The sequence below is a fragment of the Watersipora subatra genome, chromosome 11 (genome assembly GCF_963576615.1).
Source record: "Watersipora subatra chromosome 11, tzWatSuba1.1, whole genome shotgun sequence".
Classification (NCBI taxonomy): Eukaryota; Metazoa; Bryozoa; class Gymnolaemata; order Cheilostomatida; family Watersiporidae; genus Watersipora; species Watersipora subatra.
Window position 1 is genome coordinate 4,470,196 of NC_088718.1, and position 27,655 is coordinate 4,497,850.

General features: G+C 35.4%; 1 protein-coding gene and 1 long non-coding RNA gene across 3 annotated transcripts; both read left to right on the plus strand.

Moving 5' to 3' along the window:
- The first annotated feature begins 779 nt into the window (after positions 1-779).
- LOC137408170 (uncharacterized) lies at positions 780-1,544 on the plus strand. Its single transcript, XR_010980045.1, has 3 exons — positions 780-859; positions 1,126-1,191; positions 1,485-1,544. It is a non-coding gene; the product is annotated as an uncharacterized lncRNA (long non-coding RNA).
- Positions 1,545-5,452: 3,908 nt separating this feature from the next.
- On the plus strand, positions 5,453-24,841 carry LOC137408304 (putative methyltransferase DDB_G0268948). 2 transcript variants are annotated; one of them, XM_068094781.1, is made up of 6 exons: positions 5,453-5,585; positions 9,807-9,979; positions 10,523-10,736; positions 16,743-16,849; positions 18,977-19,114; positions 24,371-24,841. In XM_068094781.1, exons 1-6 carry the CDS (start codon positions 5,475-5,477, stop codon positions 24,468-24,470), a joined length of 843 nt encoding a protein of 280 aa, XP_067950882.1. In that variant the 5' UTR covers positions 5,453-5,474; the 3' UTR covers positions 24,471-24,841. The 2 variants fall into 2 exon arrangements, with proteins under 2 accessions (XP_067950882.1, XP_067950883.1); XM_068094782.1 differs by lacking the exon at positions 5,453-5,585 and adding an exon at positions 6,003-6,067.
- The last annotated feature ends 2,814 nt before the right edge of the window (positions 24,842-27,655 follow it).

The following is a 27,655-nucleotide window of genomic DNA, read 5'->3' on the forward strand; positions in this document are numbered from 1 at the left end:
TCAACGAAAGTTGACTATATAATATATATAATGTGTAATTTCGCGAAATTCACTTTCGCGAAATTCACTTTCGCGAAATTCAATTTCGCGAAAGTTGACTATATAATATATATAATGTGTAATTTCGCGAAATCCAATTTCGCGAAATTGAATTTCGCGAAAGTGAATTTCGCGAAATTACACATTATATATGTTATATAGTCAACTTTCGCGAAATTACACATTATATATTATATAGTCAACTTTCGCGAAATTGAATTTCGCGAAAGTGAATTTCGCGAAAATGGATTTCGCGAAACTACATTTTATATATATTATATAGTCAACTTTCGCGAAATTGAATTTCGCGAAATCTGTTTAGCTGATTTTACAATTTCGTGATCATAAATTACACAAGTTTAATCAACCATAATATTGATTCTGCTTACTATATAAGCAACGAGAAAGAATAAGTTTTTCATCTCATTTTATTTATAATAGTTTACAATGTGTGCTCGAGACAAAAACGTGGATAGACTCCTAACTCAGACAAAATGCATCGACACGTGTGTTGAGATATGGGGCTACTGCCCTTGGGGTAGAGAGGTAGATCCTGAAAAACAGAAGGCTTTTCGATTCAAGATCAAGCTTCAAAAGAAAGTAAGTACTACATTATAATATTTTACTAAATTATATTTTTGATTAAAGGAAACTTGAGAATATAAACTACATATTAAATATATTTCGAATTATAGGGTTTGCTTAAATGAAACAATTAAATTATACAAAGTAATTTTGGAAATTATTGTAGAAATCATTGGTCATGCAGCAGCAAAGAGAGGAGTTCTTTCGTAACTTCGATGTTACATTGACTTTAAAAGTAAGTATTACATTATATTTATTTCGTCTAATATCGTTGTATAATGATAAAAACATGTAACTAAAGATCAAATACATTCAACAAAATTCACTCCAATTGGTATGTAGGAATGTTAAAATGAGTATCAATCTGTGAAAACAGTAATTAATATTTTGTATAACTCCACTTTAAAACAAAAGGAGTTGGAATTGAAATTCAAAGTAAGACCTGACTGTGTTTTAATTTGTCTGCATGTTCTACTCTGACTATAATCAATGCAATTGTAGGATCCTGGGCATCACCGAACTAAATATAGTCCTTTTCGGAGAAGGCTTTATGAATTTGAATCTTCAGTAAGTAGTACATTATATTTATTTCTTTATTTTAACTGAATATCCTCCTCTGTCTGTGTGTCCTAGTCTGACTATGTGATGTAACATATTTGTTTTTCTTATTGTCTGTATGTCCTACTCTAGCTGATTGCATATCCTATTCTGTCTGCATTACATCTTGCATATCATTCTATGATTCGATGACTAATGCAATTGAAATTTACAATTTAAGTTGGAGTCCATTGTGAATGTAGAGTCTACTATCTCAGCAAGGTTATAGTAATCCATCCTGACTGTAATCATTGCAATTGCAGGCTCCCGTATCTCAACAGGAAGATTCCATTCAGAAAAAGGATGGATCTTCTTCTTCTTCAGTAAGTATTACATTATATTTGATTTTTAGTTTGAATGAATGATCTAATCTGATTGTATGTCTTACTTTTACTATATCTCACTAAAAATAATGTATGTTTTGATTGTAGACAGTTCATTCTCATTCGACAATGAAAGAAGAAGAAGAAGAAAATTGGGATTGAATGAAATTCAATAGTCTTTTTTATATTATGTTTTAGCATTTTTATATACAAAACTTTTATTCAATAACATATCCATTGATAGTAAGTTTAAATCCCTATGATATATCATCAAATAAACTATATAAAATTTAATCATAATATCATTTCCTTAACTCATTACTGTCTTGATATACAGAGTTTATAATCTTTGTTTAATTTCTCTCTGAATTCCTTCAGATTGCATGCTCCGTCAATTCTGAAAAGTTTTAATCCTGATGAAGACTTAGAGTTCATGTAAATCTCACTTCGATCCAATATCATGAGAGCTGGTGTCAACCATTGAAATGATGAGGGAATGTTATACTTTTGAGGATCGATGATCGAACATAATACCACACGCTCTCCCTTACGTTCAACGAAGAATTGCAACGCAATCTCACAATTGTCATTTTCTTCAGACTTATTTGCTTGTATTACTTCTAACGAAGCTGGAATATCCAAAACTTTTAGATCAATCCATTTCCATGGTTCTTGCATTTCCTCGGTTTTAAAAACTGTTGCAATAGGTGACGTAATTTTCTCATCTCCTTCCATATAATTTTCCTTGGATTCGAATAACCGCTTTACTACCGAACTTTTTCTTGATGATCTTCGTAATGACGTAGTTCTGTTCAATCTAGACTTGGTTGGTCTTCTATACTCTCTTTGTTTCATATTCAATTGGGAAGTTCTTTCAGAAATAATGTCGATATTCATACTATTGGAAGTTGACTCCTCAGAAGCTCCAGTAACAATCAACACTAACTAATAATACTTCATCAATTTATACATTATCTTTAAAAAAGTAGTGGAACCATAACAGCGATGGATAATTTCAGAATTTATGAAGTTTACAATCAAAATGAATATTCGTTCGCAGACACATCATTCTCATTCGGGATCGGAAAAAAGAAAATACATACAAGCTCCGACGATCTCGAAATCCATCCGCCACCGTCCGTCAACCCGTCGCCACCGAGCTCTCCGTCAATCCCCGAAACGGCACGGAAGAGCGACCTCTACCGGACGCCAACGAAATCCGATAATCCCAAATACAACCGCGAATCGTCTCGCGGCCCGACTCACCACTCGGCCACCGACACCACCACCGCGACGTCACCAACCAACTCACACCATTACTCGCACCACGAATCACACAGCTCGCCATGACTCACACCATGACTCAACACCGCCTAGCTCCGCCCCCCAACTGTCAATCAAACAGATCCTGATGTGATGTCACTTCCTGCTCCCTAAGCTCCGCCTAGTGTGTGTAGATCTGCTCTCACTATACTACTATGGAAACAAAGTGTCGCATTCCATCTCACTCGTAAATCTATTTCATGTCATAACACATGCAAGCGGTATTGGTCTGAAGGTTGTTGCAGTTACTTCAGACATGGGGTCCAGCAACCAAGCGATGTGAAAGACATTTGGTATTGAAAGCAAAAGGGACTCACTAGTGAGCTGTATTCCACATCCTGTGTCTGGTGATAATGTACCTCATTTCTTAGCTGACATTCTTCACATTAGTAAAAATTTAAGAAATGCGTTTGCCACTCATAAAGTTTTTACAATAGCTGATGATATTTGTAGAAAACATAATCTTCATTCTAACTGCATAAAACTCTCCCATGTTTTGAATCTGCTTGAATTCCAGTCTGGCAAGGACTTGAAATTAGCTCCTAATCTGACTGATAAAACTGTCTCGTCTACAGGACACTTCAGCAAGATGAATGTGGCAAATGCCATGCATCTCTTTAGTAAGTCTGTTAGTGCAGCATTGAGGTACCTCGTTAGTAATGAAGGTAGATCTGAGGAATATTTAACAACAGCTTGGTTTATTGACACAGTCGATCATTGGTTTGATTTGATGTCCTCTCGACATTCTGTAATGCTTTATCTAAACACTAACTTGATGCTTACGCTGATGCTTGTTCATTTCTTGATGATTTCATACAAATAGTTCAGTCAATGCGGATAGGAGTCAAGTATACATGGAAGCCAGTCCAAGCTGGTATTCACCTATCTACACGATCCGTACTCAACATTTGTGATGACGTGCTTGACAACATGGAGTTCTTACTCACCTCCAGGTTGACACAAGACTATCGAAAACCTTTTCAGCTCGGTAAGATGTAGAAGTCCTGTGCCAACAGCTAGAGAATTTAAATATGCTCTTAAACTGATCGCTGTGGCACAGTATTTCAAATCGACCAAAGCTTCTAACTATGTAGAAGAAGAGCGGGAGTACTTCGGATATTTATTTCCATCTACCAAAGAAGTACCAACTGCAGAGCCCCTGCTCATAGATACACCTCTGGCTTCACTTGAGGAAATCAGCGCAGCAGAAGAAGAGTTATTATATTCTCTAGCTGGCTATTGTCTACAGAGTTTGCTAAAGTTGAAGCAAGTATGTGAAAGTTGTTGCACCAGCCTATCTAACACATCTGGTGTTCCGCACTGTAGGTCAGGTTTTCTGCAATTAAAAAAACATTAAAGAGGGTGCTTTGCGTGAAGTTTCTGGTGACACATTTGCTCTGTTCAAAAAGTGGGAGTAAGTCGTGAGAAGCTTCGAACCTCATTTTAAGAATAACCATATTGGTACTTCTAGCTTCTGGTACTTCTACTGATAGCTTCTAAATGCACGGAGAATGCTGATATGTCACGTGAATTGCTCACTTGTCATCCTATATTACAGGAACTATTGAGAAAGTTTGTAAATGTTAGGTTTCATATTTTATGTAAAAAACATACCTCCACCTCACAGTCAGTTCCGCTAGGTAGTAAAAGCATGGCCATGCGAAAGCTAGCTCAGAATATTCATCATTAAGTGTTGTTGAAATTTGATGCTTTCTTTATTCTTACTGTACTCATTCTTGTTGACTAGTATAATATCTATATATGTTATAAAAATGTGTAGGTCAGCCATTGCACACAAAATACCACGCTGCCGTAGCTTGCTGTAGTACCAGTACAGCTTAGCTTCTTTGACTTGTTTATTCCAAGTTAATAATTTTTATTGTAACATTGCTATGAAAGATTTTGTATGTAGTATAATATGCTCTTTTAGTATTCAGTCTTTATTATAAAAAGTTGTTAAATTTTTATGTTGTACTTCATACTTCTTGCACGTTAAGTTAAAATAATTGTTCGTAATAAATTTGCATTGTCCATTAATTTGCATAAAACAAGCCTGTTTATAATTTTTAAGAACAAAAAAATTGGCAAGTGATAGTATTATAAATATAATTCTCATTGTGAATACATTAAATTGTTTGTTTGGTGGCATAAAGTTGTGAAATTGCAAGTAGGGTAAACACAATTTAGCTAAGACATTCTAGCATAGATAATAGGAGTTATTTACTATGAAGTAGCGGAAGATTTGTAAATATGGAGTTGTCACCTTTACAACTGCTATGTGAGTTAGAGCAAAACCTGAGCTTTCTTGTATAGTATATTTGATAGTGCTCTAAGGTTACCCAAAGTAGTTTAATTAGCTGATTAACAAAGACAGGTAAGAGCAGCCAATTGTAATTCTATATAAAAGTAGGCGTGGCCGATGTTTGTTTGAAACGTTCAATGCGTTTGTATAGGCTGCATCGGTGGCGTAACTTTTCCTAAGCGACACATTCCTAACTAGGTATGACGTCATTGTCTAAAGTCTCATGAACGTCAACGCATACCTGATCCACTGAGATGGTGACTCGTTTACGAACGAGCCGGTTTGTAAGAGCAATACGTACTGCCATGGGTACCCGATACTTCGCGAGCAAATTGGGTGCTCAAAATTACGCTAAGTACCGACCTTCGTATCCTGACTCCGTTTTTGCATCATGCATCAACTTTTTAAAGAATGGTGTAAGTTTGATTGTGAATTTATCTTTATCAACCTTTGCCTAACGTCACCGTCTAGTGAGCAACAATAGACGTATCTGTACTTGCCATATTTAAACATACAACATACTTGCGGGGCACTGTTCGACTATTTTTTCATTACCTCTTTCTATATCAGACATGTTTCAAACATTCTAGCAGGTTTTTCTGAACAAATAGTTGGTGATATAATAAACAGTGACTTTGTCTTCTGAGATTTGTTTTGTGAGATGTTATTGGCATCTTTATTTAATATTAGTAAGGTTATATTATAGTGATAGTATAATATAATCGGGTCTAGTGTGATACGCGATAAATTGCGTGACGCTTTTAGTAAGGCTATAATATCGTGATAATATAATCGTGTCTACTGTGACACGTGATAAATTGCGTGCTGCGGCGTGATGGCTAAAAGCATGCCCGATCGTCATAAAATTGCTCTCAATGGCTTACCAGATGCATTTCAAGTAATATTTTAACAAACCAGTGATTTTCTTTCCAGTTTAAATTATTTTCAGTTTAATACAGGTCGCAGTTATTTTTTAAAGACGTGATTGCGTCAAATAGTTTTTTAGCTAGACTAGTTTCTTTGCGTTCTTTTTTGTACACTGCTTTTTAGTTAGTTTACTTGCAGTAGTACCTTGTGGAAAACATATTGTAAAATATGACTATTGATTACCACAATAAAGATTGCTCATATATAAATTTTAGTTTATTTTAAAAGAAAGTATCTTTTTTGTCTATCAATTGAGATTATGTTTGCTGTGTTAGGCGATCTCATTGTCAAGATATTTGAAGATTAAAATCGAAAAAATTGATCACGGTGAAAACGTGCCATTTACTTGCCCATAATGATGTAACCAGTGATACAACCTGTCTCTATCTCTCGTATTTACATCGGCTATTGCAATATTGTCATATCAACTTCCTCTAAATGCTTTGTAAACATCTGAGTACCGACTACCAATTTTACCGGTCTACAGTAATTATGTCAAGCGAATTAAGTAGAATAAGGTCTTTGTATCGGCGCAGTTCTGTCGCCACCCACACCAGAAACTAGTTACTAAGTAAAATAAGTAAGTTGCGTCTTTGAAAATAAAATGTTCGAATGTATGGCGAAACCAACTGCATCCCTAAAAAGTCATGTATAGTTAACGTTTTCGAGTCATTATTGGTATAAATTTGTAAAAAAAATTCACTGTTCACAATTAATTAGTGGGTTCAAGCACTAAACAAGTAGTCGAGCTATGCAAAACTACCTGTCAATACAGCTCTGATTACACTCATAAATCCATCTATCCTACAAGATTTTAGCACAGGTGGCAATGAGGCTATGATGTATTCAATGTTCGGCAACTCATGTTATATTCAACAATATTATTTTATTATATAACTAACTATTTTATTATTTAACTATCAAGCCAAAAAAATTTCATCTCGGCATAAGGCTTTTATTAAAAATATTCATCCAAATTGTGGCCACTCTCATAGTTATAGCTCATATAATAGGACAAACTAATCTACTGCAGCAAACTCAAACGAAACATATCATGGTTTGCGCAGCACACATTCATGTCTCTCTTTCCCATTTATGGCAGTTTCCATACTCACAGCTGCTCGGCTGGTGGCACTAGATAAACATCCTGTAATCAATAAAACAAACGTAAGAACTACATGTCATTCATGGATGTCGTTTTAATGCGTATCTACTGAAAGCTTTCAAATTGGGAATTAGATAGGTTGTGAGTGTAATTTTAAAAATGACTAAATGTTTAACAAAAACATAAGTGCGCCAAGCCAACAATTCGAAGCTTTGTTTCTGGGCGCTAAAGATGAGCATTGATCAATCGATTTCCCTCACTTCCTACAAGTGAGAAGTGAACATAAATTCCAATCATGAATCTAATTTACCAGCTAAAACTGCCAAGCCAATTTGAAGCATATATTATAGCTAGGGGAAACGATAAAAAAGTTATGAAACGATGATTGATGATAGCGAAAGTTTATAATTTTATTAATCAGTAAATGTATTCATGAGTACTTAAATTATTACCTTCAGTATATTTAACACTTGTTCATCAATCTAAGCCATTATATTGCTAGATGCTACAGATTAATTAAGAAGCCGTCCGTCAATTTAACAATCAACATCGTTTTATTTCGTAGCAAAAACTCACTGCGCATTTGTATCACGCAGGCGTGCACCGAAAGGTACATAATATTTTCAAACAGGGAAATATAATCTCAATATAAACAACAGTATATATATATATATATATATATATATATATATATATAGGAGGCTCAACGTTAAAGAGAAATTTACCTCCATTCTCCTATCTTCATCTGCAGCATAATGCTGCTGATGCCTGTCGGCTCGAACCGTACGCTGTCTGCCCCAAACTTTAACCACTTGACGCTCAAAAAACTAGAGTGACCTTCGCAGGAGCTGGAAGCATTGTTATAATTCTGTTCTTATCAATATCGATGTCTATGTACGCTCTAGTAATTGAGTAAAACCCTAACTTTGAGATCACAGACGTGTTCTGCGAGCAATAACATTTAATATGAAGTATATAAAAATTTTGTGCTGATGATTGGCTAAAGAAGAGATCATATATTTATCGCTGATGGACTCCGTTTTACACGTATCACTCGTTACGACACGAATGAAGCACCCGTCGAATCTGAGCGTTTTATTAGATGGCCCTATTCAATTGCCTATATCTCTGGACAGGGTTAGTCTACAAAGACAAAATTCAAATCAAATTGTAGCTGATGTTTTAGCCATTTATTGGTCTTAAGTTCATTTGATCAACTTTTTTGACGCAATCACATCACTAAATATGTGTGAATATGACTCCTGGCAATTTCTAATAGATTTTAAAGTGTTTTTAGCTAGTTTTAATACATTTTGGACCAATTTGGACTTTCACGCATTTTTCTAGTTTGTTGAGGTATTACTTGAAATGCATCTGGTAAGCCATTGGAAGCAATTTTATGGCGATCCAGCATGATTTTAGCCTTCACGCAGTGTCACGCAATTTTTTTTCTTACTGAATATCCCCCAAAACTCCATCTATGAGCGTTTTTAAATGGTTTTATGCTGTGTAAAAGTGGTTTTAATTATCACGCTAATTCATGCATCACGCGTTTTACTAAACTCGGATGTGATTGGCCAGTTTGAACAAGAACGGAATTTTGAGTCATTTCGCTTATAAAAGGCGACTGCTGCAATTTATTAGACAAGTCAGCTGGTTTTTTGTTCTTAAAAGGGAGCATAATATTGTTACTGTAATAAAATCGTTTATTCGTTGGAGAAATATCATTTCTGATCGTTATTAAAAGATGAGCAGCAAGGTCGGACAAAATTGCAACAAATTATATCATTTCTGATCGTTATTAAAAGACGAGCAGCAAGGTCGGACAAATTTGCACAAATAATTAGATAGTAAAATAGTTGATTTCAGCTTCTGTCTGGTGGGTTCGGCAGGCTGTATCGTCAGCAGCGTTGGGTTCAGCGCAGATACGCTAGAAATTAGGGCTGTTTCTACTCGTATGAGTTTTCTTCAGTAGGCTATTGATACAAGGCAATTCTACATCACTATGTGTTCTATTTCAGCTATTATAAAAACATTATTTCTAGTCCAACTACGATGAAAAGCCTATTGTTTGCCAACACCATTGTTGTAAACAATCAAAGTTATTCCATAATCAAAACAAGTTTAGTAACCATTATACACTCCTGCTGCTCTAGTTTCATATTGATGATTCATGTCTCAGCCCACCCATCACCTAAGCATTAAGTGTTTGTTTCATGTCCTTTATGGCAAGAGATATGTTATGCTTTGTCATCATATGCGCATTCATATTCAACTGTCCCCGCATGTGCTTTATTTCTTTAAGGATCTCTGCATGTAGTCCAGCATCTAGGTCATTGTATGTTGAGCTCCCCATGTGCATCATTGCATTGATGCATTTTCCCTAAAAGCTTTCCTGTAGCTTGCTAAGCAGTGTGTTATGTAATTGATGTCAATATTGAGTGCACATTATTTTTAACTTTAATGAAAAGACATCTCCAACAGCTGTTATGTATAAAATACTTATGAAGCTACCGATAATAAATGAATAATCAATGCGGTTAAACAATTACTCATGATGTTATAAGTTTATGTTGTTCAACTTTCATATATTAATTTGCTGTAGGCAACAAATGAGGCCAACAAATTTCCTTTTGCTGTTGATGTTGGCTGCGGTACTGGGCATCAATCTACAGTTCCACTAGCGAAATACTTTGACTCAGTGTTGGGGGTAGATATCAGTAAAGAACAGATAGCAGAGGCAAAGAAAAGCGAACATCCGGAGAATGTTAACTTTAAGTAAGTAGTTAACATATATATTTGGTTGAAAGTGGCTTGACAACTGGTATAATTCAACATGTTATATATACTTTTGCTAGATATGTCTGTAATGCCAAATTGGGATTCAAAGATGCACTATTTACTATCAGAACTCTTGACTTTGATGTAATAGTTTCCCTAAGTGGTACCGAAAGGATAAAATTGATACTTACCATTTATACTTACCCATACTTACCTTTACTTGCATGGTGCCTGTTTGACTTGGGTTTTAACCCCTGATTTACTACTTATGACTTTGGAAGACGAGGAAACTGTTTTTCTCATGTTATAATCGTTTATCAAAGATGCAAAACATTCTCTATAATAACCAGGAACTTCCAAGGTGTATACATGGAATGCTACATTGTGTCAAAATATTTCTTTTTTTACATTTTGTTAACATGCTTTCTATGCATGCAATTATTGATCACTTACTACTTAGGCAAGAGATTGTCACTCTCATGGATTTGCTTTAGGGAAAAACAGCCTTTGACATTTTTATTCTTGGATTTTTGCTAACAGGGTGTCAGCAGGGGAAGCACTTCCTGTCGAAAATGAGACTGTATCATTACTTCAAGTAGCAGCTGCAGCACACTGGATGGATTTAGCACAATTTTATAAAGAAGCTGACAGAGTTTTAACTCCTGGAGGGGTTGTCACGTTATATTGCTATGCAGGTCCAGCTCAAGCCTTGAACCATCCTAAATCTGCTGAAGTCAATCCTATACTCCATGAGGTATTGTTAACAACAACAATGACGGTTAAATTTATTCAAGGGACAGGTTTTATACCATTTTCCTCGCATTATAATTGCTTATATAATATAGTAGTATTCTTTTGCCTTGCTGTTTGACTATTAATTGGTTTTGTGAATGAAAACATCTTCTGTTTGAAAACAAACTTTGAAACTTAGTAGCTATTTTATTAAAGGTTGAACTTGTTTAAACCTGAGTCTTTAAAACTATTTCGAAAAATTAACTTAAAAAATAGCTCCTTCTATGAACTGGGAATAGCATTTAGAAGGACTGTATTTGATGGTCTATAACCCAGGTTACCCATGGTTGGGCACTGTTACGTATTGTTTTCGTACTGTTTCGTATTGTTTCGTATTGCGTCGTTTCCGCTAGAGCCGCACTAACCGCAGATTCCAGGTAATGCGCTCTAGCGGTAAAAGGAAATACTGCAAAATAGGTGCAGCCTCTAAATCAGCCGCATGGCTCATGAAACATCGGAAAAAGTAGCGGCTAATAGTCCAAAAGGTACGGTAGTTATCTGAAATCGCCTGACCAGCATTATTGACAATACTAGAGTTTAGTTTTGAGTTAGTGTGGGGGATTTCTCAGCATAAATTGTTTTATTGTATGCCTAATGACTTAAAAAAATAATTCGTAAGCAATCATGGCTCAGAGATTGGTAGATGGAGAAAACCGACGTTTTAATCCAGACTGGACTACAAAATTTTTTTTTCATGAAGTAAAAGGGAAACCTGTATGTTTGATATGCAATAATTCAGTTGCTATAAACAAGGTGGCAAATGTCAAAAGGCATTACACTCAAAACCATCCTGACTATGAAGAAGATTTCCTCCAGGTATAGCTAGGAGGCAGGAACAGCTTGATAGATTAACAAGGCAGGCTAATGGACAAATGGCTATGATGAGGGGAGCTACAAGCTTGCAACAAAGAGCTGCTACTGCTGATTACGAGGTTTGTTATAAAATTGCCAAGGCAATGGCTCCATACAGCCACAGTGAACTGTTCAAAGAATGCATGGTTTCAGCCGTTCAAGCGCTCTACCCTGAAAAGCTAGATATTCAGCAAACTTTTCAGTCAGTACTGCTATCTAGGAATACGTGTGCACAACGGATAGAAGCTACTGCCAATCATGTGACTGAAGGTGTCATATATAACTTGAACAGTTTTGAATAATTTTCAGTTGCAGTAGATGAAAGTACTGACATAAACGATGTTGGGCAGCTGAGTGTGTTTGTTCGGTATTATCTCAACAAGTTTAGTGAGGACCTTGCAGCAGTTATTCTACTGACAGAACGTACGACTGGAGAAAATATATATCAGGCATTCAAGGCTTACATGGAGTCACATAAAGTGTCAATGCATAAGATAATTTCTGTAGCAACAGATGGCGCCCCAGCTATGGTGGGTGTATATTCTGGTTTGTTAATCGCCTGAAAGATAACAATCCTCAGATGATTCCATTTCATTGTATCATACACGAAAGCGTTCTCTGTGCACAACTGAAAGATGATTATGGAAGTCTTATGCTGGACATAATGAAACTAATAAACTTTCTCAGATCAAAATCATCTCTACGACACCGCCAGCTTAGAAAATTTCTACCGGAGTCTGATTCTCAGTATGATGAATTGTTAGAACACAACAATGTTAGGTTAGTACCATGTTGCTATCTTTGAATTATATTTGACATACTTATTTTCATTATATTATGATGAGGTAAAAAAGCACAGCAATGTTGTGAATATTGTCAATTATTTTTAACATACAATGTACTTTAATGTACTTTTGCCGGTGGCTGAGTAAAGGTAGAGCTTTGCAAAAATATGGTTTGTAAGACAGCATATTGAGCAGTTTCTTAGTGAAATTGGAGGAGATGCAGCAGAACGATTTTAGAGATTCTCAGATCGGAGCATTCACTGAGAGACATGGCTTTTCTGACAGACATTTTGGCTCATCTGAATGACCTAAATTTGAAATTGCAGGGTGAAGGTCGTAATGTGGTAGAACACAGGCAGGCAGTAACATCTTTTAAACACAAACTCCACTGCTTCTAAGAGGACATAAACAGTGATATGAACCACTTTCCAATCATCAGGGAATTTGTGAATGGTTGTGATGATGTCGTGGACCTTACAGCAGCACGTGCTTTTCTCATTGATGTTTCTTCAGAGATGGAGTGTCACTTTGCTGCCTTCGATAGTATCAATGGCATTATTGAGCTGGTTGCGTGCCCATTCCAGGTACATCAGCTTTGGAAAGCCCAAGTTGAAAACGTTCCTCATGTTCAGACAGGTGAGGCAGAATTAGAGCTGTATGATTTAAAGGAAGATATACTGGCTAAAGCTCAATTTGCTGAGCAAACTATTGTAGGGTTCTGAACGCAACCTGCCGTACAGGAGAAGTATCTTATGCTATGCAATATGACAGTGCACTTACTTACTTTCTTTGGAACAACCTACTTGTGTGAATCAATGTTTTCAAAGCTGACATTTATAAAAAGTAGGTATCAGAGTGTACTGACAGAGGAACATACTCAACAGCTCTTAGCCGTAGCAGTAACCTAAGATAAACCAGACATTGCAGCAATAGCTGCAAAGCAAACTCGCTTCCATGTGTCTCATTAACATTACAGATACTTTTTCTGCACAGCATACATGTATTTTTTTGAAAATAAACTTACATATTTTGTTATGTTACACCTTGTTACTTTCATGTTTATGTTCATGTATATATGTTTATTTACACATTACTTAAAAATACACATACATTTACATATATACAGCTGTATTCATGCCTGGCCCTTCTGATAAGGCCTGGTTACTTGTTTGGCCCTCCAGCAAAAGTATTTGGGCACCCCTGGTCTATAAGATACACTTTTTTATCAAAAATGGCGTAACAAGTCTTCGTGTCTTATGTACATGATGAGGATTTTTCTTAAAATTCCACATGAAAATGTCACATAGATGTTTTATCCTAGCTTAATGTTCATTTATTTACCATTGATGATAATGTTGGCTAAATTTTACATGGAAATGTCACACAGATGTTTTAGCCGAGGCTAACCTTCATTTAGTTACATTATTTGTAAAGTTTATTAACTGGATTTCACCGTTGGGAATATGGATGCAAGAAACAAGAGGCAAAGTTACACTACTCGCTACACGCTTTACGTTATAAAATATGCTTAAAGTTGACTTGCAACAAAATTCACATTACAGTTATTTGGTATCAAAAGATTCACCATGTCTTACTCTGTTGTGTTGTCAGTGCCAAATATGTGGAAATGTGATTACAAGCTCTTAAAAGCTCAAAAATGAAAAGCCGCCATAGAGTGGAATCTCTTTATTTCGATGACGCAGCCACCAAATTTGGTTATTGTCTTGTCACGTATGTTCTCACGTGAATTAAAAGGCCAATACAAAGCTCAATATAAAACTTATCGTAGTACTAGTTTATGACAAACACTTGGGATTTTACCGAAGACCCCGTATCAACTATAGATGCTCGCTACTTTACAGTTTTGTTTTGGCCTGGTCTAATCGGCAAGTCGTAATCTGATCATGTGACCCAATACTTCGCAAATAATTTCTGCAGCACTTTTCGATTATCACAAGTGACCAACAGGCTCGTCATGATTATCAGACAATGATATGTACTCCTTCAAGCTAAGGCTGAAAAATTAGACGAATTTTTACGGTAAGTTATAAGATATCACTGCTAAAAGTGACAGCGTTACGATGACGATAAAATAGACGCGTAAGAACAATAGACATGGTTTTATTGAATGCGTGAAGTATATTTGTGAAAATATTTCGACAAATAAGGTTGCAAGAAAGTGTAAACAAAAACCATCTCTCACAACTATATACATCACATTTGAGCCGTTTTGGAAAGGGAATCCAAACTTCGGCAGTCTCGTGTGGGCTGTGGCTGCGATTTTCTGTTCGTTTTTGAGCTTTTAAGAGCTTGTAATCACCTTTCCACATATTTTGCACCTACAACACAACAGAGTAAGACATGGTGAATCTTCTCATATCAAATAACGGTAATGTGAATTTTGTTGCAGTCAACCTTTAAGGACACGGAAATAGAGCAGCAGGAAATTATTTTGAGCCTCTTACTAAAAAACTTGTATGATTTTGGCGGCTGCAAAAAAATAAACTACAAGAAGTGAAGAAGAGCATAACCTTCAATTTTTAGTTTTAAACTCGCCTGTCTAGATGAAGAAATAAAAAAATGGGTGGTAGATGAAAGGAACTCTGGCAGCTGTGTGTCTACAAAAATAATATGGAACGAAGCCAGGAAATTTGCTCATGAACACGGGATTGAGAAGTTTAAAAGCACAGAAGGGTGGTGTTACTACTTTATGAAAAGAAGATGTTTGTTAATGCAAACAAAAACATTGATTGGACGAAAAATGCCAGTCGATTATAATGACAAAATTGTCAATTTTCATAAATTTGTTATAGCTGCTTGAAACAAATATTCCTTAAAACTCAGCCAGTTTGGAAATATAGATGAAGTTCCACTAACAATTGATGTGTCATCACATTTAAACTGAGTGTGAAGAGAGCAAAGACTTGCAGCGAAAACGACAGGCAATAAAAAGACACATACGATTGCTCCTTCATGTTGCACAGTTGGAACTAAACTGCCTCCTTTTTATATTTTTAAAAGGAAAATTTTTCCTAAAGAAAAAATTCCAAAAGGTGTTCATTGTCGTCCTAAAAATGGATCGATGAAGATAACCTGAAAATATGGTTATGAAATGTATGGGTGAAGCATCCGGGTAGATTATTATGGATCATGCCACGAAAGGAAAGTTGTGAAAATATGGAATGATAAAGCAGTCACTCCTAGTGAGTTAACGGGTCAACTACAACCTTTAGATGTATTCCTTACTATGTCATTTAAGCAAAGCTTGAAGGAGCTTTGGAACGATCGGTTGACAATGCCAAATCACGATCTCACACCAACAGGAAGGATAAAAAAACTGACCATTGCAGAAGCTGGTGAAAGGGTGAAACAAGTTTGGGATAACGTCAGACCTGAAATTGCTGTAAAATCTTTTAGGAAATAGTCCCGGCAATGCTCTTGATGGAATAGAGGATGACGCATAGGGTTATTTCAAGATTATGATGATGAAGATGGCCAATTACAGTGTTCTGGTTACGACGAATTTTCTGGACATGAAAATGAGAAACATTTGTTGACCTAGTTTTCTGTTTCTAATCACTTATGATGTCTTATGTGTTGCTATTTTGTTTTCCGGAAAGTTTTTGTATATATTGTGTTTTCTCCTGCCAAAAGTAGTTTCCATAATCATCCGGAGTGAGTAGCTAAATTCTATGATTCTGTGATAACCTACTAAAATGTATATATAAAAAATTTCCCCCGAAGTCCTTCTGAAGTTGAAAGTGTGTCCTATGCAAAAATGTATTTTATTACATGTCTTATCAAATATGATATTTAAAAATAACGCAATAATTTAACAATATTGCAATAATTTAAAATAACTCTGAACATTTACTAGTTGGCTGCAATTTACAAAATTTCCAAAAATTGTCAAATTAAATCTTAACAATAGTCTAAGTTAAACTAAAGAGGTGCTAACTTTATACTGTTAAGAGGTGTTATAAAATACATTTATAGTGTTGTTGTGTATTATTGTTATCATTGTATTGATGAAATTGTCAAAGCCATGTAATCTTATTGGTTTGTGACCTGACAGGTTTTGTATTATGTTATTTATTGTTATTTGTTTTTATTAGCTAATTTTAACTTTTTTCTAGCTAATTCAGCCTAGAAGTTTTTTTGTTCGCGTTTGCTTGCATAAGGTTGTAGTTATAGTCTGTACTTGGTTGATTACCTAAGCATCTCAAGGTTAAAATATGCTTAGCCGGTTTTTTTTTAATATAAAAGCTGTATGAATCACTGTTTTGAACCTTCAAGTATCATATACTATTCAGCCTGCTAATTCTTTACAGATATTGGAGAGACCTGTGGAGAAAGGCTTTTGTGTCCCTGCCAATGACATGGTGAGACGCCGTTACACAGATGAATGCTTTCAAATTCCTTATAGTGATAAAACGAGGTGATTAAACATTATTTCAATTGGTTTTAATGGATTAACATTGTGATTTTTTCACTGTCTAACATTGAAATCATATATGAATAGAAAGATTCACACATTAACATAGTAATGTAATACAGTGGAACTATTACTTATAAAATACTCTGCAAAATTTTCAAGCTACGGAATGTCTTTTCGTAGAAAGATTTCTTCGGCTTTCGAAAGATGTTTGTAGATACAAAAGACCAAAAGGCCTTTCATTGCTTGACCTGTTTGCTTTCTTTGTATGAAAAGCAAAATGGTAAAAAAAATTGCAATATTATTGTGTGTATTCTTTAAATTTACCATGTATGCTTTGTTAGCAAATGCGCTCATTTTGTACACTACTTTTTCTCTTTTTTGCCAACTGTTGGCTGCCTCTTTCCACTGATGTATAGTTTGGAGTTATCATATATCACATCCAAAGTGGGAAAACTTTAATTTTTAGCAATTCAAGCTCTGTGTTTTCTATATGATAGTTTTTAGTTAGTAGGTATAAACCTTTATACTTGCGTGTTTAAAACATTTTGAGCAAAACAAAACCAAGAAAACAACACAACATTCACATCGTCTGACCGCCATCCTCCTACTTTCGCGGTCTTTGCTTTGCCTCGTACTGAAGGCCAAAGATATACAAACCAATGTACCGTTCATAGTTTTTATTCATTATTTCTCCGTTTTTTTCTTTTTCGATGTGTACTTTTTGCATTTACTATTTAGTAATATAATTCTAACGTCTGTTTATTACGTTTTAACTATTGAATGTTTATAACTAGATGGAATGCCCGTCATTGCACGGTTAATAAAAAAGAGCTTACAAACTGTGGCAGTTAATGTAGTTGCCATTGGTTAAAATGATAGCAACACAGCATCGTTATGTGTATTGAATTCATCATGCTAACTTTATCGTTTAATTCAATAGTGCAAATTTATTATACTGTTGAGCTTTGACTTATGGCAACTGATACATTGGGAGTTTTTATTAGATGAAAAAAAGAACCTTAGCAAATATTTATCTGGAAATAATTTCTAATATACAACGTCTGAAATGTTTTAAAACATTTACAATTTTGTAAGTAAAAGTAAAGAAGATAGTAGAAATTACAATAAAACCAATAAAAAATAATAATAATAATAAAAAATATATGTTAATTTAAGCTATAAGCTATATATGATTGTTAGTAAGAATTATTAAATGTAAGAAAGACTTGTTTATTTGAGAAACACTTGGAGCTGTTTATCTAAATCAGTCAATATGTCTTTCGACCATATCTTTTGTGTGCCATTTGACTTTCTTCATGATGAAATATAATTTTGTTATTTATAAACATGTATGTTAAAAACCACAAAATTAATTAGAACATTAACAAGAATAACATTTAACATTTAGTTAAACGAAACGGTTGTAATATTTTGTATTAATAAAAATTTCTGCACATAATTTACTATTACAGTTGTCTAACTTTCGTTGCTATTTGAACAATTTGCCCAGCTTAAAAGTTTGTTTTCTTGCAGGCTAAATATTTTAAAGTACATACAGAATATTATAGTGTACAGTGAATAGTGCAATTTATATGGGGAATCTTAATGTTATATTACCTGTACACAGTGGACACTCCTAGAGTGCAAGTAATCCGTTCCAAGTATGTTTACATTATACGAACAGTAAAATACATTTTAATTGCCTAATCCATTTCTAAATCTTTCCAAACCCACCCCTACGCCCCTTAAAAAAACTAAACTTAACTTTTAACTTTAATGACTACAGTAACTGTGGTATTATTCGTTTGTGTCTACAACTTTTCTTTTTTATGACTCACTTGGTTTAGGGTCCATGATTGCGGTAACTTTATAGTAAGTTGAGGGGAGCCCACACCTTCGATGTTAATTTGAATTGATTCTCTCATTTGTTTCAATACAGCGAAATCTATGCAGCAAAGAAAAAATTGTATGGCTAAAATATTAAGTCAAACAGTCACAGCTTTTTAGTTTAGAGGACTCCACCTTCATTGTACATTAATGGAAAGATAAGACAAGTTTGTCTTACAAGTTTATAGTTTTGTGTCGTGATTGTAGCCAGTGTGGTACAAACATGTTGACTTGTTTCAGGATAGACAACATTCCACATCCTATTACAAATACTGTTGAAGATTATGTAAAATTTTGTAAAACCTTGTCATCATTTCGAAAGATGGAAGAGGCAGAGCCTGATTTGACTAAACAGTGGTTAGAAGATGCTACATCCAGGTTATTATGGTTTTACATTCTAAGTCAGCATCCATTGAAAAATTTTAGTTAAATTGCTGGTGATTTTTCAGTCAGCATGTATGAAAAGAACAACAATGCGATTCTTTCATGTTATTTTGCTGCCATTTATGCCGAAGGTCACATTGTTTGACTGACGAAACATGTTTGGCTGGCCATACTGCATTCACAACTGTCCATTCCTGCATGATTAACAGAAATCATTTTACAACCCCATGAAGAATCATTACGTAATTTCTATATTATATTTTATGATTGTTTTATTTTTGGAGTGATTTTTAACTGATTCAAAAACGTCATTCATGAATTCAGCAAAGTTTGAGAACCGGGGGTTCTTAAACGTAGCTTGGTAGCTGAGTTTTCCATTAGCTGTCAGTCTTCACAAATTTATTTCATAGAGGCTTACTCAAATGCTCTTCAAGCAACAGTGAAATTCTATATTTAGGGAAGAATGAGTGTTGGGATGATATGAAGTTCCTTATTTTCCATCTTCCATACTTCATATGATTTATTTTGGGTTATGGCAGTTTATGAGAAGTTAGCTAGGTGCATAATAATTGCGGGTGGAAAAAGTCATAGTTGAAGGTCACAGAACACCAGCTCCAAAACACATGCTGTGTCTATAAATGTGGCAATAAATACATCCAAATGAAATTTTGTTTCTTGGCTTCTTTGGCTATTACTCATGGCAGTTTTACTAGTTGCGGTTAAAGGTTGACTTGCAATAAAATTCACATTACAGTTATTTGGTATCAAAAGATTCGTCATGTCTTACTCTGTTGTGTAGTAGGTGCCAAATATGTGGGAATGTGATTAAAAGCTCTTAAAAGCTCAAAAACGAACAGAAAATCGCAGCGACACGAGACCGCTTCAGTTTGGATTTGTTTTCCAAAACGGCTAAAATGTGACGTATATGTGCTAAAACGGCTAAAATGTGTGCGAGATAGTTTATGTTTACACTTTCATGCATCCTTATTTGTCGAAATATTTTCAAAAATATACTTCACGCTTTCAATAAAAACCATGTCTATTGTTCTTACGCGTCTATTTTATCGGCATCGTAATGCTGCAACTTTGAGGACGGGTATAACTGGAGTATCTCAGAACCTGATTGCAACCTCAGAACCTCTATGTATGCATGCATACATGAGGTTCTGAGGTTGCAATCAGGTTCTGAGATACTCCAGTTATACCCGTCCCAACTTTGAGCACTGATATCGTAAAACCTACCATAAAAATATGTTTAATTTTTTAATCTTAGCTTGAACGATTGCATATCATCCTCTGATAAAAATGATGAGCCTTTTGGTCCGCTATGATGGTCGAAAAATGCCGTAAAAATTGTTCACGCCATATGGCGGGAATTGTAAGTCACATGATCAGATAATGTTAGTTTCAGTTCAAGTTTGATCTATCACAAATAGCGGCCACGCTTTCTCGTATTAATTTTGTTAATTTCAATTCGTCATAATGTCTAACGCGCCACATCGTGTTTGTGCAGCTGCCAAGCTGAGAAGCACCTTTTTTCTTGGCCAAGAGCAGAGAAAAGACCAGACCTTCACCGGGCGTGGAGCAACTGGGTGAAGCTGGATGTGACAAACTTTATTTATTCGCCTGCTTACTCTTACCTTTGTTTTCGCCATTTCAAAGACGACATGTTTTTTAACCTGTTTGCATACTCCACGTGTCACCAAAGCACGTGAGTAATTTATTTTATGAACTACTTGTATTAGTAGTAGTAACTCGGGTTATTTTCTAGTATTCTCCTAATACTACTGTATTAATCTATATTTAATATTACAATATTAATGTCATTTAATTGTAATATGATATTATTAGTATTTTATCTTTTTAATTACGTGTATTATTCTTATTATAGTAACAAAACTAATTCATACTGCATATCTATCTGTAAAACGTAATATATTAATTTATAATTGATAAAAATAATGTTATAAGTTTCACGATTAATTTCGCCAAATTTCTTTACCCCACTCACTTATAGATATGTTATAAAATAGTTATTGCCATTTTCTGGTATCATCGTTAATAGCATATTAATATTATTAGATGATTATTATTAGTATTAGATGATGAAGAGTTTGTGCCAACCACTGAAGACTGGGAAGAGTTTTAGCGCTATGTTGGCCAGCGTCAAACGCTCTCTAATTACATGTAAGATAGAGCTCAACTTAACCAAACTTAACAAAATATAAAGAATATCCATAGAGTTATTACTCACATTTTTATGTTTACAATATCATGGATTCTGATAAGGTTTTGTAAAATCTGTGTCATGATTGCATGGCTATATATTTATTCTTTTTCTGATCAAGCAAATATGATATAATAACAGGAAATGATGTTGTACAAATCTTATTGCAAGTCAACTATTGTGTTGTGAGTTCAGACCCGAATCCTGCTTCAGAGGAGAAAATAATAATAAGTGTGACAGCACTTCAGCGACTATTTTACTGTCTCGCCTGCGCCCTCCCCTGCTCATTCACGATGGTGCGAGAAGGCGGATGGGTAGAGTTCAAGGTTACATGTGCCTCCTGTCACCAATCGTACACTTGGGAAACAACTGCCAGGGTGAACAGAGCTCACGTCATCAACCCCCTGCTGGCAGCTGCATCACTCTTTTCTGGCGGATGCCTTACGCAGAACCTCTGTACCTCTGTTTTCTGTCGCTCCTGAACATCGCCATACCAAGCCACAGCATTTGCCTCTACCAACAAAGAGAATACTTACATGGTGTGAGTGTTAATATTTACCCATAAACTTGGAAAATGTGAGTAAAAGCTTGGCACACTAATTGAATAACGACATTTAGAAACAATTTTTTTCTTGAAATGAAAATATGTCATCCTTCAAGCGAAATATATTATAATTTAAAATGCTGATTCTTCATCATAATATAGCACAAAAAGGGGGAAGAGGATTCTACATTCTTATACTAAGGATAATGATACAAATTAATCTTGTATAATGAAGTTTTACAATATTTTACAGTGTATTGCTGAGCAGTACACCCTGCATAACGAGGGATTGATGGCAGCAATCGATTGGGAGCTTGATTTGGCAGGTGATGGTAGATGCGACAGTCCGGGGCATTGCGCACTATACTGGGCCTACACTATGATGGATCAGAGCTGCGGTTTAATAGTCAGCAGCCATCTTGTCAAGGTAAAACTTTGACAGTTTTTATTTCACAGCCTGACAAAAACCCAAATTTTTTAGTAGTTATCAATACATAAACATGAAGTTGCTGATCTAGCTAAATAATTCATTCAAATAATGTGAAAGTGATTGTTGGTCATAACTTTCTTTACTTTGCAGTCAACAGAGACCACCAGCTCTAACGCCATGGCGCTGGAAGGCTTCAAGCGATGCCAGACCGATCTAATTTCCCACAGCCTGAGAGTGAGGTCCATTACAACGGATGTTGTTACAAAGGTTGTGTGCATACCGCAAGCTTGTGTTTTGGCTTATGCCGCAAATTGGTTGCAGTGAGCGACGGCCTCTACCTGCCTGCTTGGTGTCTAAGATTCGGGCTCTTTTCCCACTAACGAATGATGAAGAAGAGTTTGCAGACTTGCAAACAAGATTTGCGGCATAAGCCAAAACACAAGATTGCGGTATGCACACAACCTTTTCCGAGCATTTGGCGATAGCTCTCCAAATGGGAATAGATTATCTACCAGAACAATTATTGAAAAACAATAATTGCTGATCATCAAAATAATCTCGATCTTTATATAATAAAATCATAAAACTAATACACTCTCTGCTGTAGTAAGCGTACAAGCCAAATATAACAGTTCTTGTGCTCCACGAGTTCAGAATATGTGTGTTCAACCGATGCATTAAATGTGTAACACAAGAATTGTAGATAATGCTTGACGCATTAGCGTAGCTTTGGTGTCGTTGGCATTAAATGAAAATCCAACTCACTATGATATCGCAGGTAATTATTCCACCCCAACTCAAGAGGTGCAGGCGCCACAAGTTCGTCCACACCAGGATGCATACACAGGCATTCATGCTCCCCGCGGTCATGGAGACGATGCGCAAACTCAGCATCATGGCAGCGCAAACATTCAGGAAGAGATGGCATGTCTTGACAGCGCTTGCAGACACACCACTCTGTAGCCGGTGGTTTTAGCTCCTAAAGAAATGAACAAATATGTCTATGCAACCATAGCTAATACATCGGGTCGATGTTATCCAACAGTATATCAGTGCAGCACTAGATTTAAATATTAAAATTGTTAATGTTGTCATTCGAGAAAAATCTGTAATTATTTTTTCGCAATATTGAAGCGACAATTATCATCATTAAAATCATATATATATAATAATATTCGTTCTATCACTCTCAAGCTAAAACTATTACTACTAGCTAGCTTGGCACATAAGAGCTGGCTAGTAGCGGTGCTTACTTGCTGGGAGGTTTGATTCTGTTGAGGATCTTCTTCAGATAGAGCGTCAGGCTCGAAACGCCAGGGTCTTAACTCTTCAGAATTTGACATTTTTTATGATCGCAACTCAGACATGAATTGTCGAACGGAATGGCCAAGCTGAAACTGTAAAGTAGCGAGCATCTATATTTAATACGGGGTCTTAGGTAAAACCCGAAGTGTTTCTCATAAACTATTGCTACGATAAGTTTGATATTGAGCTTTTTATTGGCCTTTCAATTCACGCGAGAACATCACGTGACAAGACAATAACCAAACGGCGCGGATACGTCATCGAAATCAAGAGATTCCAATCTACGGCAGCTTTTCGTTTTTGAGCTTTTAAGAGCTTTTAATCACATTTCCACATATTTGGCACCTACCACACAGCAGAGTAAGACATGGCGAATCTTTTGATACCAAATAACTGTAATGTGAATTTTGTTGCAAGTCAACCTTTAAATATCTGATCTGGCTGCAGGTAAACTCAAAATTTACAGCCCTATACACGAAATAAAATTTGTTTTTGCACGGAGTTGCTACCGAGAGAAGTGTACATGACACCTTCAAGTGTTCACTGGCACAATGATGAAATTTTTTTTTTTTAGTACATATTTTTTGCTGAATATAGTAACTTAAGGAAATCCATTTGCTGGATGGTGTTTTGTATAAATTTATACGAATACTCAGAATTGGCTAGAAAAGTAAGAGCATTGTTGTCACAAACCAATAATATTCCTCTTTAAAGCTCTACAGTGGTATTTTCATATCGTTTCAGATTGTTGAATGCACTGGAAACCACTGACGTGTCAAGCCAATTTACTGCTTATCTTCAAGTGCACATGTTACTCGGCCGGAAGCCACACCAACCCAAGTGAATGGAACATTCTTACAAGAGATAAATTTATCTGCATGAACTTGCATAATATAGTAATGTTGACAATATGTTTTTATATTTTTGTCTAATCAGAGAATATTGCAATCCATACATAAATCCATGACAACTGTGATACTCATGTTTAGTAAATAATCTTCCATTGGAAGAAGTTTGTAAATGAACTAGTAATAGAAAGAGTGGTAATGGAATCGTCGATTTTATGATACATGGTGACATTTGTGTGCCATGTCAGCCTGTGACAACGCAACACAGGTACCCATATTTAGTAAATAGTGTTAACTATCCAAGAAACAAGATCATAAATTATTCAATAATAAAAGCTGAGATATTGGTTCATAATGTTCAATGGTGTATAATATTAGTGGCTAGCATACAATCAGTAGGTCATTGGTTGGAATCACTGGACTGTTGATGGTGCTAGGAAGGCCAGCCACAAGTGCTTCAGTGTCAAATCTCATGCGCAGATGGGAGCAATATATTCCATTCCAGGATATACCAGTTGCAGTGGTGTACCTTAAATGGGAAAGCCGAAAGAAGAAGAAACTGAGATATGGGAATCATTAATTCATGAACAAAGTATAGGGGTTTTGTTAGCAACGTCAAGGAGTTGCCAATCAATTTAAATCTGCTTCACTGTTACGAGTTTTGTCCTTGTTGCCACTTGTAGTATGTAGAAACCTTTAAGTTTAGCCAAATTCTGCAGCTCCAAAAATACTTCAAATTTAGCACGACAAAATTCTTGGTTATCCAACATGTGATAAGCATAGGTGATTACTGGTTGAATCACATCGCAAACTTGGCAATGTAAGTAATTGGAGTAGTAACAGTAATATGAACCTGCGTGTGCCGACTCATGCACCAGTCAGCCACCTGGCTGTGCTAGCAGGGCAATATTATAACTATATGGTACATTAATATTTAATCTATGTAAATCTCTGAGTTTGCCTGTTCAGCGATAAAGTCTTAGCTACAAAAATCACCTTCGTACTGGATTTGAACTCGCGACAATCAAATTGCAAGTTTACCAACATGAGTGTAGCCACAAGGCTAAGCCGTTCTTATCATTCCCATCGTTACATATCCTCCATATCCTTTTCGCGATTGCGCACGCCAATTGTCCCCGTGCAAAAAGAGATGTGATGAAGTCAATTCCTTAACTGTTCGCAGTTATGTCGTAGAAAAACTGCAGACTACATTAGGGTAGGTATAGTCTAAAATATCCCATGTTTGTATCGCTGCCAAGTAAACAATGAAATTTATTTGATAGGCACACTCTTTCTAAAAATCATGAGCACATCCTTCAACGCACCACAACTTGGTATGTTTGATTGACTTTTTAATTTAATAATAAAAAGAAATTATCCCCAACAACCCAATGCTCTTGAGATTTTCCATTAATAAAAACAGTAGAAAAGTTGATGTTATCGAAATGAAAACCAAATGCAATCAATTTACGTATTTTAATGTGAACAAAAGGTTGCCTGCCGATGGTACGCGTTGTATGACCATAAATTGTTTGAAAAACTTTCAAATAGTGTTAGTATTAGCAGAGCGCTGGTAGAGCAGAGATTATTATTTAAATGTCAAATTAGGATTAGGTAGTATTTGGAGTATAAAAAAATTGCTGACAAACAAAGCCGTAAACATTGCATTTGATGTTTGAGTGACTTAATTATTTGTTTACAGTTAGAATCGCTATAGCAACTACCGCTAAATTTAGCTCTAATTCTACAAATATATAGATTCTAGAAAAGAAATTTATGCTGAATCTAAATATTTACATGTGAATTAGAAAGTTCTAATTGTTATATGTCTATGAATAATATTAGCTACAAGTTGATAACCAAATTTATTGGTTACTAAAAATTCGATTTGTTATTGCATAAGAATATGGTAACATATAACATGAAAGTACTTTTCACATTATACTGCAGGTAATACAATAAAACTTAATGCTAAATCTAAATAGTTAAATAGAAATCTTTCCATCTGTAATGATTCATATTTAATATCAAGTTAAAATTAAAGGATAAAATGTGTTGGTAGTTGTGACTGCTTCACCGTTGCTTTTTCCTCTGATATGTAGATGGACACTCGACCATAATAATTGCATCAGAAGTGTTGGCAAGGCTTTTTGGTGTTTCCTCTGATATGTAGATGGACACTCGACCATAATAATTGCATCAGAAGTGTTGGCAAGGCTTTTTGGTATTTCCTCTGATATGTAGATGGACACTCGACCATAATAATTGCATCAGAAGTGTTGGCAAGGCTTTTTGGTATTTCCGCAGTAGTACAATTATTATTATTATTATTAATTATTACTAATTTATGGCAAAGCTCCTTGCAAAATTATCGTATATTGCTGTACAGATAATGCTGTCGATCGACTGGCAATCCAAGTGACATCAGCTGATCAGGCAGAAAGTTTTCGATTGGTTTTTTACTGAAGGGCTGAATAGCACAGAGGGTTGAGTGGCTGAAATGTCTAATTGCTACATTTTCTGGTGATTTACTATCAAATACAAACTGATGTGCTGATTTGATTTCTGGAATTATTCTGTAGTAGTCAGGTATGAGCTCTAGTCATATGTAGGCACAAGGACTTTTCCATACTGTGAGTCAACAACTCCCAAATTAAGAGTAGAAGATCTCTCAATACATTCTTTGAGTTCATTCAATGAAGAAACAAACTCATTCCGGTATTTTCTTTTGAAAATTTCAAAAATGATATCATGCCCAAACTTTGTGTCTCTTACTATCATAAAATTTACCTCAACCATTTGATGAAAACCTTTAGCCACTCTCCAAGCCAACTGCATTAGTATGTAATTATTTGTATATTATTTTGCGCATTCATCTGCATGTATGATCAGTGAATTTTTAAATTTGGCAGACTGGTTTGTCTCCAAGTAGTGATGCAGACACGATATCACACTGTCGCACCCTTTGCCTATGCTACGTTGTTAGTCTGACGCGATAAGGATTCATCTGTGACTCCAAATATTGTGCACTTTTTGGTGTCTTGTAGTATACAGGTCCTATCTGTAATGAGTTTGATGAAAAATGCGCCATACCAAATGAAATGTGCATGCATTTTTCTGATTTAAATATGGCTACTATATTTCTGTAATATAATCTAGCCTGTAGATGTACATCTACAGT

What these genes read in the sequence shown, in the direction of transcription:
- LOC137408304 (XM_068094781.1), top strand. Translation starts at nt 5,475, where the DNA reads ATGGGTACCCGATACTTCGCGAGCAAATTGGGTGCTCAAAATTACGCT. An exon ending in TCAATCCTATACTCCATGAG is followed by an intron (nt 10,737 to 16,742) that starts GTATTGTTAACA and finishes AATTCTTTACAG; the next exon opens with ATATTGGAGAGACCTGTGGA. An exon ending in CCTTATAGTGATAAAACGAG is followed by an intron (nt 16,850 to 18,976) that starts GTGATTAAACAT and finishes GACTTGTTTCAG; the next exon opens with GATAGACAACATTCCACATC.